Here is a 15,553-nt window from a genome sequence, read left to right as displayed (position 1 = left end):
TCCGGTTTAAGTGTATATATTACAAAGAATGAGAATTCACCTTCAAAAATTACATATTGTAAGAAATTATGAAAAAGTAATAAGCAAAAGAGGGGCATGAAGTAGGGTAAGGGTATGAAAGATCTGGAATGAGTTAGGGGAAGAAGTATGGGGTACTTATTATCAATTATATTGTGAAATTCTCAAAGAATTAGTAAAAATAATATAATGTACATTTTGCCATAGTGAAATAATCTACTTTAATATTCACCATTAAAACATAAAAAAGTCATATTCCCTAGTAATGCACATATAGTTACTCAACAGTAGTCCATAAAAGCAGTTCAGTGTAACTGTTATGTTCAAAAAGTACTTCAGGTCTGGAGAGAATACTCAGCTGTTACAGGACAAGGCTCACAACCAAACAGACAAAATACTGCTAATATCAAAAACAATGGCTACAACAGATAATGTAAAGATCAAAATCCTTTGAGGAGAAATATGAAGTTTCTAACATTGAAATTCTTTAGTGATTACTAGAAGAGAAGATAAGGAAGAGATTTATTTACTTCTACTTTTGGGGATTATGTATAATATAAAAAAATATAATTTTAATGTGGGTTTGTAAGTAATCTAAAAATAGGCAAATACATAAGCATATGAAATATGTCAATACATGTTTCAATTATTGTGAGTTAATTAAAATTCTTAATGTTAAAATATAATAAACAACACAAACAATTTGCTGTTTCAACTAAAAGTGGAAATTAATGGTAAGAGATTTTCCAATGTGTTCTATCACAAAATAAATACTGTAAGACTATCAGACTGGAGATAAAGCCGAGTACTGGGGTGCTTGCCTAGCATGTATCAGGTCCTAGGTTTAATCTCGAGCACAAAGAAAAGAATGACTACAATAAATTCATTAGGTCCACATCTAAAATATCTTCCCATCCTAACTGACATTCTTTAAGACATGCTTTATTAGTTTATAACATTCTGAAATTGGTATTAAAAATCAAAAAGCAGATTAAATAAACAGCTATTGGCATATTGCTATTGTTATAATACTGATACCCTGAGTCACAAAAAAATGTTAAATTAAGTCTGATATAGAAAATCCTCATAAAATTGTATTACCTAAATATTTTAATTAGCTACATTTTCCAGTGTAACATTAATTTGTTCAATAATTTCTTCATTATTATGCTGCCTATTTAGAGTGATTTTATTTCCCCACAACCAAAGAATAAATTGTATTAGTTGGCTATAAAATGTTTAAATACCTGTATAACAGTTGCGGTATCTGACCAGCATTTACATCAGTACCATTATTTGACTTCTTCGAACTCTTGAACTGGAAAACAACCCTAAAAGAGTAAAACAAAGAATAGTAAGATACTAAAAATGATATGCTCTAAGGTTCATTAAAGTTAATAAGGAATTTAATAATAATGGTCTTAAATTTTATGCTAATGAAAATTATTCATTTGTTAAAGAAAAGGATCACTTATGAAACAGTAGTGTCCTGACTCAGAGTTGCTTAATTATCAAAAAAAAAAAAAAAAAAAAAAAAAACAAAACAAAAAAAACAAAACTGAAGGACTGAACTTGATAGAAACTCTAGATAAGGAGCCTCTTGCCTCCTATCCCTCAGCTTGGTTTTCACCTCAGCAGTCAGCTTCAAACTAAAGATTTCTCCCTTCGGAGAGTGGAGTTCATATTAGAACCATGCTTGCTATTCTGGGTGAATGTAGTCCTAACAGATACCTAACAGTGAGCTGAAAGAAGAACATCCTGTGGCAGATTTAACTCCCTTAAATACTTATCAACACAGTATCACCTCAAAAATTAGTATGTACGTTCCATACTATGTACTTCTATACCTATGTTCAAGAAGAATAAAAATGAACTTAATTTCTCTTATAAATCATAGTATTTTCAAACAGTAGAATCAAACTAGTGGAGCAAAAGAAGGCTGGGTTTTGTATATGGTAACCACATCATTATCCTAATATATAATCTTCCCATTTTATTTCTCTAATTTTCTGAGCATGAATGAGGCTAACATCCATACTTATTGAGGGAATCAAATGAAATAGTGTGTATGCAGTGTCTAGTTATTTTGTGCATCTGTACATGTGTATGCCATTCCTGTGGGTGCTTGTGCACTTGTGTGCACACGGAGGTCTATTTTGAGTATCACTTCTGAAGAGCCAATCACTGTTTTCTTCCTTTTTAAGAAAGGGTCTCTCCCTGGCGTGGAACTTTTCCAGTAGGCCAGGCTGGCTGACCAGCAAGCTGAGGGATGCATGCACTTGTTGCTGCACTAGAACTACAGGTCAATGTTACCACGTCACATATTTTACAAGGTTCCTAGGAATTGGAGACAGATCCTAATGTCTGGGTGGCAAACACTTCTAAAAGTGGTAAATTTTTCTCTGCATTTGGTAAGATAATATTTCATATGACAGAAACTTTGTATTTTACAAACTATTTGCATGTGCAGTAACAATCTAATTGTAACTGTGTGTGAGTTTGTATGTGTGTGTGTTTGTGTGTGTGTATCTCCAAATCCCTCAGTATCCTGCACCCTTCCTCTGTGTAATCTCTAATTTGGTTATAAAGCTTTTAAACCCAGGAAGACACATATGCCATCTGAAAAGAATAATGCAGTCTTCTCCCTTCTGGCTAAATTACAATTTAGTATTTTGGTTATATGACATACATGGTTACATAAATCTAATTTTTAGCAATTAATATTAATACTCTGTGAAATTCCCGAACAAGATCCCACAAACAAAAACAAGAGTTGCAAAAGTCCAAATTCAACATTATGCTTACCCATCATCTGTAGTAATAGAAGCTTGTCCATGAGACCCACAGTCACTGCTGGGACCTGAAACTCGAGCCCATGCTACATACCACCATCCAGCTTGTAGGAGAACTGGCTCATCAAACATCATTGCATATTTTTCTCTAGAGAAATTAAGAAGTCAATACATTTGAACTTGTCTGGCACATACATTTACTTTCAATTATCTTATGTCAAAACTCATGATATTACTGTTTTTTATTTTAACAAGTTTCAATTCCTTATGTTTAGAAAATCAAATTATATTTCTTTCTTCTCTTTATGGATTCTACAATATGTTTAAATCTTATAAAACTTTCATAATGGCTGCCCTAATTGTCATCATAGAATCTACACACACAGCAACTGATGGAAGCCAATGCAGAGATATACAGCCAAGCACTGGGCTGAGCTCCTGGATCTTAGGTTAAGAGAGGAAGATGGGATCATATGAACAAAGGGTCAAGATCATGACTGGAAAAACCAGAGACAGCTGAGCTGATCTAGTGGGAGCTCATGGACTTGGGACTGACAGCTGGGGACTTGACCTCTGAATGTGGGTGACAGTTATGTGAATTGAATTTGGGGAGGGGGACTGACAGTGGCACCAGGACCTATCCCAGGTGCATGAACTGGCTTTCTGGAGCCCATTTTCTATGGTGGGATTCCTTGTTCAGCCTTGATACAGTGGGAAGGAGCTTGGTCCTGCCTCAACTTGGTATGCCAGACTTTGTTGACTCTCCAAGGGAGGCCTTACCCCCTGTGAGGAGTGGATTGAGGGTGGAAAGGGGGAGGTTGGGGGCCAAATGGAAGGGAGGGGAAATTGGGGTGGGTAAGTAAAATGAAAAAAAAATTTAATAAAATTTTCAAAATTGTTGCCAGGTGGTGGTAGTTCACACCTTTATCCCAGCACTTGGGAGGCAGAGGTAGGCAGATCTCTGTGAGTTCAAGGCCAGCCTGGGCCACAGAGCTAGTTCTAGGACAGAATCCAAAGCTACACAGAGAAGCTCTGCCTTGAAAAACCAAACCAAACAAAACAAAAATTTTTATAAAAGCATTAAAACTTAACCCAGACAAAGAATTTTCCCAAAGTTTGTGGACTATTTATTCAGCTAAGTGTTCTGTGAGGTAACATGTCAAAGAAAATGAGTCTCTGGTGAAGGATCCAGTGATGACTTGCTAGCTTGGAGATTTGGGGCTACTTACTACAATTACTCTGTATCTCAGTTTATCTCAACTGTGACATACAAATACATTGTTCTCATGTATGAAATTCCCTCCAAATAAAAACTTTTACATAATAAAAAGGAGGGAAATATTTATTTAACTGAGTTGTCTGGGGACTAAATTAATTCAGTGTTTGGAGCCTGTTGCAGAGAACAGAATCCACATACACAAAACAGTTCATTTAATAGAAAGGGACATACAAAAGTAAGACTACCTGGCGGGTGGCACAGTAAAAGTAATTGGTTTTAATTGACATTGGCAATGAGAAAAGGAAAGGGTAAAAAGGAAGAAGGAGAAGGCTATCAACAGATCTGATCCAAGAGGGGGAAACCACAAGAGGGTCCTGCTTTGTTAATGCATTGCGATGGACAGATGAAGACTACACGGAAAAGATACAAATGCTACCCATAAAGTTAGGGCTGGTGAGTAAGCTAATGAAGAAAATCCAGGTGATTCTCTACCAAAGACATCACAATTTATATCTTAGAATCACAATCCCTTGCTAAAAAAAAAATAAACAGCAAATGATAATGGTTTAATGGAATGATAAGGTTCAATGAGTTATCTTTTTGAAATGTCCTCTTTAAGTGCATTTGTATAAATAGTAAAGGTTAACAGTAACAACAACATGACATAGGCTAATGCAGTGGTTCTCAATCTTTGCAATGCTTCAATCCTCTACTACAGTCCCTCAGGTTGTGGTGACTCTACAGCCATAAAGTAATTTTGTTACTACTTTATAACTATAATTTTGACTCATACCAGCAGCACAATACTTCTGGAGACAGAAGTTTGCCAAAGGAGTCATGGCCTACAGGTTGAAAATCACTAGTCTAATGCTTGAAGGAAAGAAACAGCAGCTAGGCAGTGGAGGCACGGGCCTTTAATCCCAGCACCTGGGAGGCAGAGGCAGGAGGATCTCTGTAAATTTGAGGCCAGCCTGGTCTACAGAGTGAGTCCCAGAATAGCCAGGGACACACAGAGAACCCTTGTCTCAAACAAACAAAACAAAAATAAACAGAAAGAAATAGACCAGTTTTCCTTTACATACACTCTTCCTTCCTTTTTTCCTTTCTTTCTTCCTTTCTTTACTTTTAGGTATACTCTTAAGTTTTCAAAAGTATGCCACTGGTTTTAACAGTAAAACCAATAGGAACCTTTATTAACATTTTAAGGTTCCTTTTGTATGTGTCGCGCCGCGCATGTGTGTGGTTAGGTGTGTGTGTGTGTGTGGTGTGTGTGTGTGTGGTATGTGTGTGTGTGTGGTGTGTGTGTGTATGTGTGTGGTGTGTGTATGTGTGTGGTGTATGTGTGTGGTGTGTGTGTATGTGGTGTATGTGTGTGGTGTGTGTGTGTGTGGTGTATGTGTGTGTGGTATGTGTGTGTGTGGTGTATGTGTGTGTGGTATGTGTGTGTGTGTGGTGTGTGTGTGTATGTGTGTGTGGTGTGTGTGTGTGTGTGGTGTGTGTGTGTGGTGTATGTGTGTGGTGTGTGTGTGGTGTGTGTGTGTGTGGTGTATGTGTGTGGTGTGTGTGTGTGGTGTGTGTGTGTGGTGTGTGTGTGTGGTGCGTGTGTGGTATGTGTGTAGGTGTGTGTGTGGTGTATGTGTGTGGTGTGTGGTGTGTGTGTGGTGTGTGTGTGGTATGTGTGTAGGTGTGTGTATGTGTGTGGTGTATGTGTGTGGTGTGTGTGTGGTGTATGTGTGTGGTGTGTGTGGTATGTGTGTAGGTGTGTGTGTGGTGTATGTGTGTGGTGTATGTGTGTGGTGTGTGTGGTATGTGTGTATGTGTGTGGGTGTGGTGGGTATGTGGTGTATGTGTAGTGTGTGTGTGTGGTGTATGTGTGTGGTGTGTGTGTGGTGTGTGTATGTGTGTGGTGTGTGTGTGTGTGGTGTGTGTGTGTGTGGTGTATGTGTGTGTGGTGTGTGTGTGGTGTGTGTGTGGTATGTGTGTGGTATGTGTGTGGTGTGTGTGTGTGGTGTGTGTGTGGTGTGTGTGTGGTGTATGTATGTGTGTGGTGTGTGTGTGGTGTGTGTATGTGTGTGGTGTGTGTGTGTGTGTGGTGTATGTGTGTGGTGTGTGTGTGGTGTGTGTATGTGTGTGGTGTGTGTGTGTGGTGTATGTGTGTGGTGTATGTGTGTGGTGTGTGTGTGTGTGGTGTATGTGTGTGTGGTGTGTGTGTGGTGTATGTGTGTGGTGTATGTGTGTGGTATGTGTGTGGTGTGTGTGTGTGGTGTGTGTGGTGTATGTGTGTGTGGTGTGTGTGTAGTGTGTGTGTGGTATGTGTGTGGTATGTGTGTGGTGTGTGTATGTGTGTGGTGTATGTGTGTGGTATGTGTGTGGTGTGTGTGTGTGGTGTGTGTGTGGTGTGTGTATGTGTGTGGTGTATGTGTGTGGTGTATGTGTGGTGTGTGTGTGGTGTGTGTGTATGTGTGTGGGTGTGGTGGGTATGTGGTGTATGTGTAGTGTGTGTGTGTGTGGTGTGTGTGTGTGGTGTGTGTATGTGTGTGGTGTATGTGTGTGGTGTGTGTGTGTGGTATGTGTGTATGTGTGGGTATGGTGGGTATGTGGTGTATGTGTAGTGTATGTGTAAATCAGCATTCAGAGTCTCCCTCAGTTCTCCACCTTATCTTTTGAGATAGGGTATCTCACTAAACCTGGAGCTCATTGGTTTTTGCTAGATTGGTTGGCCAGTGAGCCACTGGTTGGCCAGTGAATGCTAAGAGTCACCTATCTCTAATCCCACCCATCCATTGTGTTTGTGTGACAAGTGCTGTACCATACTGACTGAGCCATTTCCCCTAGCCACAAGTGTTTTAAAAACATAGTTATTATTGGGAACTACAGTGTACTGTTACTATTATAAAGCTCAGTTTATGTTTTTTCCCTTCATAGCCTTCAACAAAGCTGATGACCTCCCTCCACTCCCTTGTCATTACCAAGCACAGACTGATGTTATATCATAGTACAGGGCTGTCTGAAATACGGCCTACTAAGACTACATGAATATATATGTAGGCATATTTTATATAAATAAGTGCATTGTATACATAGAGGGAGAAAATGTTACAGGTAACATATGATTATTTCAATCTCTACCGCACTAGTACACTGTGTTCTCTATGAATTTAATGAAACTATGCATGCAATATATATATTCCTATTTTCAGAGTTGAACTATGCATCTAATGCTATAAAAAATTAAGATTGATAGTTTGAATATGACATTATTACAAGTAATTGCTATACGTCCCAATACACTCATATATTATATATTATATAACAAGAGTTCAGACAACAACAAATGTCATAAAATGAATGGCAGCTAAACTATCTGATCAAGGTGTGTACTGGGTATACAGGGCCATACTATCTAGGTTTCTAGGTTTCTGTAACGACTTTCTATGATATTCATAAATGGATAAAACTACTTAACAATGAAATTCTCAGAATGTATCTCCATCACTAAATGAAGCATCACTTTATATAATTAAACTTCCCATCTTATTCAAAACTTCCTTTTAAAAATGTATTTGAAATTAAATATGTAAAAACTATACTGAATAATGAGAAAAACATTTACCTAGCAGCACAGTCATAAGCCAACACATCGGTCTCTGCAAGAAGGTCTCCATCAGTTTCATGATCTCCTCCATCAGGACCCAACTCAAATAGCTGTAGTAAAGAAAAACAAATTTACCGCAATCAGTTTTGGGCATCTAAGGGTTTAAACTTTTGTGTATGTCCAATATAATTAAACTAGAAATGATAGAAAAATTCTTATCTACTTTTTAAATTTTAATTACCAAGTTAAATATTAAATTAAATAACTAAGTAAATTATGTTTACATGTTTTTAAAATAGGAATCAGGTAGTATTTTATGGTTATATTAATTCTAGCTCTACACTGGAAATTTTGCACCTGATATAATAAAGTAGGAACAGAAACTTGGATTTTTTTAAGAAACTCAAAGAAAGCACTTTAAGATTTTTCTCTTGCTTCATTACTTAAGCCCACCTGGGGTCTAGTATCCTCATCCATAAAAATGAGGGGACATTCAGTGTTCACCTCGTAGTAATTATGCAAATAGAATGGGAGAATATTTATGGAACCCTTAGGAAAAATCCTTGTCAGAAAGATTATAAAAACATTGCAGAGGAATTGAGGAGCCACAATTGGGTCCTCAAAAAAAAAAAAAAAAAAAAAAAAAAAAATGCAGGTAGCATAGGAAAGGACAAGATGAAGAACCTGAAATAAAGTCAGAGTCTAGGTAAGGAAAAAGAGATTCTGAGAAAGACATCTACTTAAAAGTGGATTAAGATGAGAATTAGCTTCTCTCAGAAATATAAACCCTAAATGGTTATTCAATATCAAGTGTTCAGCCGTGAAATCAGACTCATACAAACCACATTAAGAGATTCAGCAGATTGAATTTACACACGTATACATTTATATATATGACAATAATAATCAAGGAAAGGCTATCAAGTTGACAGGGAGTGAGAGGTAACATGGGAAGGGTTAGAAGACGGAGACATGGAAGAGTTGGAGTGAGGACCAGGAAAGTAGGGGGAGTAATGTAATTATAATTTAATTACATTTTTCTAATAAAACTGGACTAAAAACTTCACTTTTTCTGGAGAGTTACAGCAGGTGAAGCAGATAAGACATTAAGATGCATTTAAAATTATTGAACAGTACCATGTCAGTAGTCTTAAATTTTCAACCATATCCTAGAGCCTGGAAAGCTACTTTTACCTCAGACTTTACTAAATTGCCCCAGGAATCCCAATATTCTTTTCCTAAAGCAAATGCCCCATCTTCCTCCTCTTGCTGTCCCTGCTCTGAACAGTGGTAGTGTCTCACACTTCTCGGCCACCACTGTGTCCACTCTCTCAGCAGCACAAAAAGATGGGATTTCTAAAACTCCACCCCCCTGCTCTAATCTAGCTTATATTTGCCTTTTTTTTTTTTTTTTTTTTTTTTTTTTTTTTTGTGGTGGTGTTGATTGAACTCTGTCCTCACATACTAGGCAAGTCTACAGCTGCTAGTAATTTATTTATAAAATATTTGATTAGAATACTTGAGTGTAAAATCCCCCAGTGGTCTTTCTTTGTAGCATAATATAATCCACCTCTTTGCTGATACTCAAGAAATACTTTTAAACGCAAACAACATGCCAGTCATGTAGTTCTAGAAACTGAGCACACAGGGTGAAAAACAGAAAGAAAAAAAAAAAAACAAAAAACAAAAAAACAAACAAAAAAAACAAAGAAATAAACAACAACAAAGCACCTTTGACATGCGTGTGGCAGGGAATAGGATTTACAATTTTAAATACTCAGCAGGGAGTCAAGGTCAAAGGTAATGAAGAAGTGAGATATGCAGGTCTTGATAACAGTTATTGCTAGCGAAGAGCAAGTGCAAAGATCTGAGGCTGCACTGCTTAATGTGCCTGAGGAAATCAGCAAGCCAGGGTACACAAGGGGCAGGGAGAAAGCCAAGTGTAACATGAAGTCAGGCCGATGTCCCAGTGAGCTCTAATAGACTGCGTGGTCCCTTTAAGGCACCGTGTCTCAACCTGTGGGTCACAACCCTTTTATCAGATGTACGTTATTTTATGGTTGGGGGTCACCACAACGTGAGGAACTGTATTAAAGGGTGTCAGCATTAGGGTGGTGGAGAGCCAGGGCTGTATCACAGGAAAACATTCCCTATCATGTGTAGTATTCCACCCCTCAAAAAGCTCTAAAGCCAGAAGACGGGAATGTGTATCATCTTGAAGAACTTGCTAGATATTATCAAATATACATACACAAGCATGTATTACCAACTACATATATACCATCCTGATGAGCTCTCTGGGTACTATTAAATATACAAATATTTAATACAAATATACAAATATACAAATATATATTACCAACTACATATATTTCATCCTGATGAACTTGCTGGGTATTATCTTCTGGAACTAGATAATTCAATGAGTTTGCTTCTCTGACTTATGAAATCAAGCCATTCTAAACTACTTTGTACTGAAATACACCTTAAAGACTAAAACTACTGGATTGTTAGTATAAAGATAAATGTGCTTTAGATATTCTTAACCATTACTCTATTTCTATAATTTATATTACCATGAGAACTTTAATTCTTACTAAATTCATTCTGTAAATTTAAATATATACTAGAAAGAGGTATGTTTTTTAAAAACTACTCAGTTCTGGATGAGGTTTATGTAGACTGTCTTCAAAAGTAACCAAGAGCTTTAATATATTCCTTTGATTTGGGGGTATTAATGAGAAACCTTAAAAAAGAATATCTCTCACAAAAGAGCTTAAACTAAAATTTCCTGTGAAATGTGACACTGGAATTAAGGGAAAACTTACAGTGTGACTAAGTCCAAAAGCAGACGACTGCAGAGACAGTGTCCATGCTACTGAGTGAACAAGACAGACAGCTCATCGACAGACTATGACTGCTGGCCCTTCCAGAGATAAACAGGTATGGGAAACTTGTGATTTCTTTAAGAGGCAAGATAGCCTGAAACTCACCAGATCAGCCTTCAACTCTCAGGGGTCATTCTCCCCTGGTCTCCCAAGTGGGTAGGCTTACATGCATGTGCCACCACACCAGGCTATGATTCATGATTACTGATAAATTTTTATTCAAAAGACAAATCCCTTCCCAGTTTTCACTTTATCCCTAGTGCCTACTTAGGTATGTGAGGAGGGTATATGTTTACATAGTATTTGACAATGAAAATGTTGAAGATTTACATACAAAAAAGATGTACATCCTGTTACTAAAACAGCTCTAGGGAGGCCACCACATGAAATGGTGTAGCTAATTAACCATTTGGAAGTTTAACTCAAAGCAGTAAGACTGGCTATGAATCCTTTATCAAATGCCAATTACTATACTAAAAACTAATTTCCTCCCTTTGCATAAATTTAATCATTTATTTGTTTGTTTGTTTGTTTGTTTGTTTGCCAAGTCAGTAATCTCATAGCTTTGGGTAAGAGTTTAGCAATGTTCCTTTTCTCTAACAGAGTCAATAAGAACAAACCAAGGTAAAAAGTAAAAATGAAACATTCAATAAGACAACAGACTAAACCCAAACAAATGTCTTCAAATGAAGCAGTAACAGTACCATGAACTTTTACCTTTATTTTAGCAGTATATTCTCCTCTACCTCCAAACAGACCAAGACCACCAAGTAAAATGTCAGTATCAGCACTAAAACGTATGGCTTCAACTGAATGGGCAGAGTAACCCCAGCCTCCTCCATGACCTGAAAGAGGTAAATAATGATAGTTTTAAATATGCATGTATTTCTGTTATTGGGTAACTTTTCCTAAGTCTAAATATACATACTTTCAAACCTGTTTACTACACTGTAATCTTCCTTGGAATAGACTTTCATTACTGCTTGAGTCTCCTCCTCTGTACTTGCAATGCCCATCTTTAAGTCCTGCATAGCAGCCAAAGTATCGAGACAACCTAGAACAATAAACAAGTCAACTTCAAATCCTTGACACACAAACTTCCTGTACTACTGATGTTATTTAATGCTATATGGGGAAAATTAAAATAAGTAATGAATGTGCTCAATAAATATAATTGATTGCCAGCATAAAGTACTTCATGGAAGAATATATACAATCAATTCCCATCTGCATAGATACATATGTCATTTTTTACAAAACTAAACCTCTGGAAAATCAGACCACTTTACTTTTGGTCCTTACAAGTTTCTTTACAGAACATCCTAAACCAATTAGATTTTCACAGTGCTCTTAAAGGAAGACATATTAGTATGAAATAACTTTAATGTTTCTTTTGGAAGGTTATAATGGTTAAAACAAAATCTTAGGAAAGATGAGAAGTTATATTTATAATATACTAATTATGCTTAGAAATATGAATTTATAGTTGTAAATGCTTTATACAAATAAGCATATCCTTTTGTGAACCTGCATGAGTGAGGGGAATGCATATTTGTGTGGTCATATATGTCAAAGTGTTCTTGTGTAGTATAAAGGTAAACATGCATGTACATGCACATATGTTCAGGCTTCAGGATAACATCACATCAGGAGTCTTCCTAGGTTTTCTTCCACTATATTTATTGATGCAGAATCTCTCAACTGAACTCAGAGCTCACCAATATGGACCTCTCAGCCAGTCTGCTTGCTCCAGAGCCTCTGTCTCCATCTCCTAAACACTGGAATTATAGGAGTTCCACCAAACCCTCCCAGCACTTATATAGGTTCTGAAAATCTGAACTCTGGTCCTGAAACTTGGAAGGAAAATTTTGTCTACTGAGTTGTCTCCCAGCTCCTAAATGAGTCTGAATAACCATTTTCCAAAAGCAACACAGTATATAGGTTTGTGACCCGATTTCAAAACAAAACAAAGCAAAAAACTCTAGCAACTACTTATTGCAAAAGTTCTGTATCTTAAAGTAGTTAAATAATGATATATGTAAAGCAAACACTATAGGAACTATATCTGTAAAAGCTTTTATGTTCAAATTAAGCAGACTTACTTCATTATCTTTTTATTAAAGAAATTATATTCAGAGATGCTTTACAATTAGGCATCCATGTATCTTTCATGATATTCGTCCAGATCTTCTGTATCATTTCATGGAGGACAAATTTCTTAGGTAATTAAATCTGTTTCATGACTAGCACCCATTATTATTTAACAGACATGTGGAATAACATACAAATTTAACTATTTAAGAAAAATCCAGCACAGCATACATGAACGCCATTCAGCTGAACATCAAAGGACAACCCTACCCAGAATGTGCAAGGCTGCATGAGAGCGGGTGGTGAGAGCCCTCGGTCCTGTTGGCAGAGCAAGTTCCGGACTGAGAATGCTACATCTGGACTGCACGTCTGTTGCAGAAGGAAGTCTGGCATCAGCAACCACTGCATTGTAACACCAGAGCTCTCGGGTGCTTGGTCGAAACCTATCGAGACAGGTAACAATTATAGGACCTCAACACATAGTTAACTTTGAAAATCTTCTAAATTATAATAGAATGCAGAGTAAATAATACAGTTAATGTGCCCAGGAAAATACATATCTCATTGTTTTCTAGACCTAAGCTAAATATATAACTAATGTAATTTATACCACTACCAAAATATCTGACAATAGTAATACAGATTATAAAACTTTATAAATATTGCAGCAATTATATACTTAAATTTGATGCATACAAAAAAAAATAAATAAAGCTCTCTTATACCAAAACCTCCACTAACAAATTAAAGACAAGGGAAATTGATAGATTCGCAATGAAACTATAAAGGTCATAATGTGTAGGAAACGGTAACAGAAAAACCAATCCAATACCAAAAAGTGGGCAGATGACATGGAATGCTACAAAGCAGCACAGCATCAATAAAAACTATAAGGGAGTCAAGTCACAATGTCCTCTTGCCATTAGCCTGTGATTTTTCTACTTATAATAAATCCTCAAAGGTTAGGGGAAGAGTAAATGAGGAGTTATTGTTTAATGAGTATAGTTTCAATTTAGCAAGATGAAAATGTTCTAGAACTCTACAGGCTACTGTGTGTATGTGTGTGTGTGTGTGTGTGTGTGTGTGTGTGTACATATATATGTGTGTACATATATATGTAGATGTATATAAAACACTGTATCTCTATTTTTAAAAGGGTACTAAGGTTTGCTACACTTTTTTAAATTTGTGTGTTTTAAATGTTTTTAATTAAATTTAGTTAAATTTAATCAATTATCAATGTATTTTATAATAGACATTTATTAGTTAAAACAGAATTACCTCACTTCCCCCTTCCTTTCCTTCTTCTAGTCCCACCCAGCAATTCTCCTTCAGATTAAAAACAAAACAAAACGTTTAAAACAGAACTTTAAACAAAATAAATCCTGTAATAGAGGCTTCTATAATAATAGTTCTGTTTGCTGATGCTGATGGTACAGGAAAATATGGATATCTGCTGGGAGCCATGCAGCCAAGTCTCAAATCAGCATATAGTTAACTACCTGTCCAACAGGTTTCCTCGGGGCAAGACACCTGTGGACACCGGACTCTCACTAGGCAAAGACCAATAGTCCATGGGACAGCATAGGGATTTGCAAAAATTCATGTAGCTTGCAGATTCCTCTCTCTCTCACTATATTGTTGATTCTGGGCAGTTTTTAGTTTTGCTTTGCAGTCACACATGCCACATCTTTACTTTTCTCTGAAAGTTCTGTTCCTTTTCAAATGTTTCCCCCTAAGATTCAGAGAGTTGATCCTTCTTAAATCTCTCATCTGAGATTAGTAACTACAACTCCCAATCCTGGGAACTTCTCTGACTCTTGGAGACAGTTAAGTACATATGAGAAAGCTATACTTGGAACATTAATCCTGTCTCACAGTTCTGGAAAGGAGAGTCAGGCATGCAAACACAGACTGGGGAGAAAGCCTCAGGAATACACATGGTGCCAACTGTTGAGAGTAAGTTCCCTGGACACCAACATAAAATCACTGGTTATGGTATGCCCAAGAGAAAAAAACGCAATACAAAATATGGGAAGGATAGATTCATCTTTACCATACATGGGAGCTTATATTAATGGAAGAAGTATAGTGATATGGAAAAGAGTACTTGTCAAAGTCTGCCTTTTACAAAGAGACTGAGATATGGGACCCTCTTCTGGAAAAGCAAACTGAATAAAAGCACATCTTGCAGAAATGAGAGAATTGCTTGGGTTTGAATAGCATTGTCTTTAAAGCATTGTACCTATGTCTATTACTGTTTAACTTTGTAACCACAAGTAGCTGACAGCTGACAGAAGTACTGAGAGGGCAGGATGTGTCTCACTAGGTACTTTGTTAAGGCCTGCAAAAGTGCTGAACTCTATGTCTAGAATGAGGTTATGGAGGGGTTGGGAAAGTGCATTTGGGGAAGCATGAAGGGGGACAGTGGGGATTTCATAATGATCACAATGTATCCCTTAAATTGTGATGTATTTGTTAATAGACGCCAGTTTCAAAGCTGTCCATGTAACCCTGGTAAGAAAAACTGTTGAAGTATAAATAAAGACGGCCTGAGCTATCTGAGACCACTTGAGTGCAATTCATTTGGCGGTCACAATTTTTTCTTGCACCAACGCCCCTTCTCCAACTCAGGACCTGAACCTGATCCAAGACTGGATCCTGGCAGACACCCATACATTGTAAGTGGGAAAATTAAAAGAAGATTTCACTGTCTATGAATCTATTTTAACTCAGTAATCCCATTTCTTTAAAGAGAAAATCCTACTTTTTTTAAATCATGTACTTATATGTACATGTAGACGTGGAGAAATGTGGAGATCTGAACACAACTCTAAGTCTGTTTTCTCCTCCTACATATGGGTCCCTTGAGGTAAACTTGTGTTGTCAAGTATGACAGCAAATGACTTAACCTGCTGAGCCATCTTGCCAGTTCAGCAAGTTTATCTTA

At 37.0% G+C, this 15,553-nt stretch overlaps 1 protein-coding gene across 13 annotated transcripts in view; it reads right to left on the bottom strand.

Annotated features, from left to right (window-relative positions):
* Mycbp2 (MYC binding protein 2) overlaps positions 1–15,553 on the bottom strand; it is a 209,618-nt gene that overhangs the window by 112,869 nt on the left and 81,196 nt on the right. For all 13 annotated transcript variants that reach the window (XM_051195259.1, XM_051195261.1, XM_051195260.1 and 10 more), the window contains exons 24-29: positions 12,874–13,046; positions 11,441–11,566; positions 11,230–11,357; positions 7,643–7,734; positions 2,824–2,958; positions 1,266–1,349 (exon numbers count right to left, since the gene is read on the bottom strand). In XM_051195259.1, coding sequence (XP_051051216.1) covers positions 1,266–1,349; positions 2,824–2,958; positions 7,643–7,734; positions 11,230–11,357; positions 11,441–11,566; positions 12,874–13,046 — 738 coding nt within the window. The remainder of the gene's footprint in view (positions 1–1,265; positions 1,350–2,823; positions 2,959–7,642; positions 7,735–11,229; positions 11,358–11,440; positions 11,567–12,873; positions 13,047–15,553) is intronic.

Source organism: Phodopus roborovskii, unplaced genomic scaffold (genome assembly GCF_943737965.1).
Source record: "Phodopus roborovskii unplaced genomic scaffold, PHOROB, whole genome shotgun sequence".
NCBI lineage: Eukaryota > Metazoa > Chordata > Mammalia > Rodentia > Cricetidae > Phodopus > Phodopus roborovskii.
This window is presented reverse-complemented; position numbering and strand designations above follow the sequence as displayed.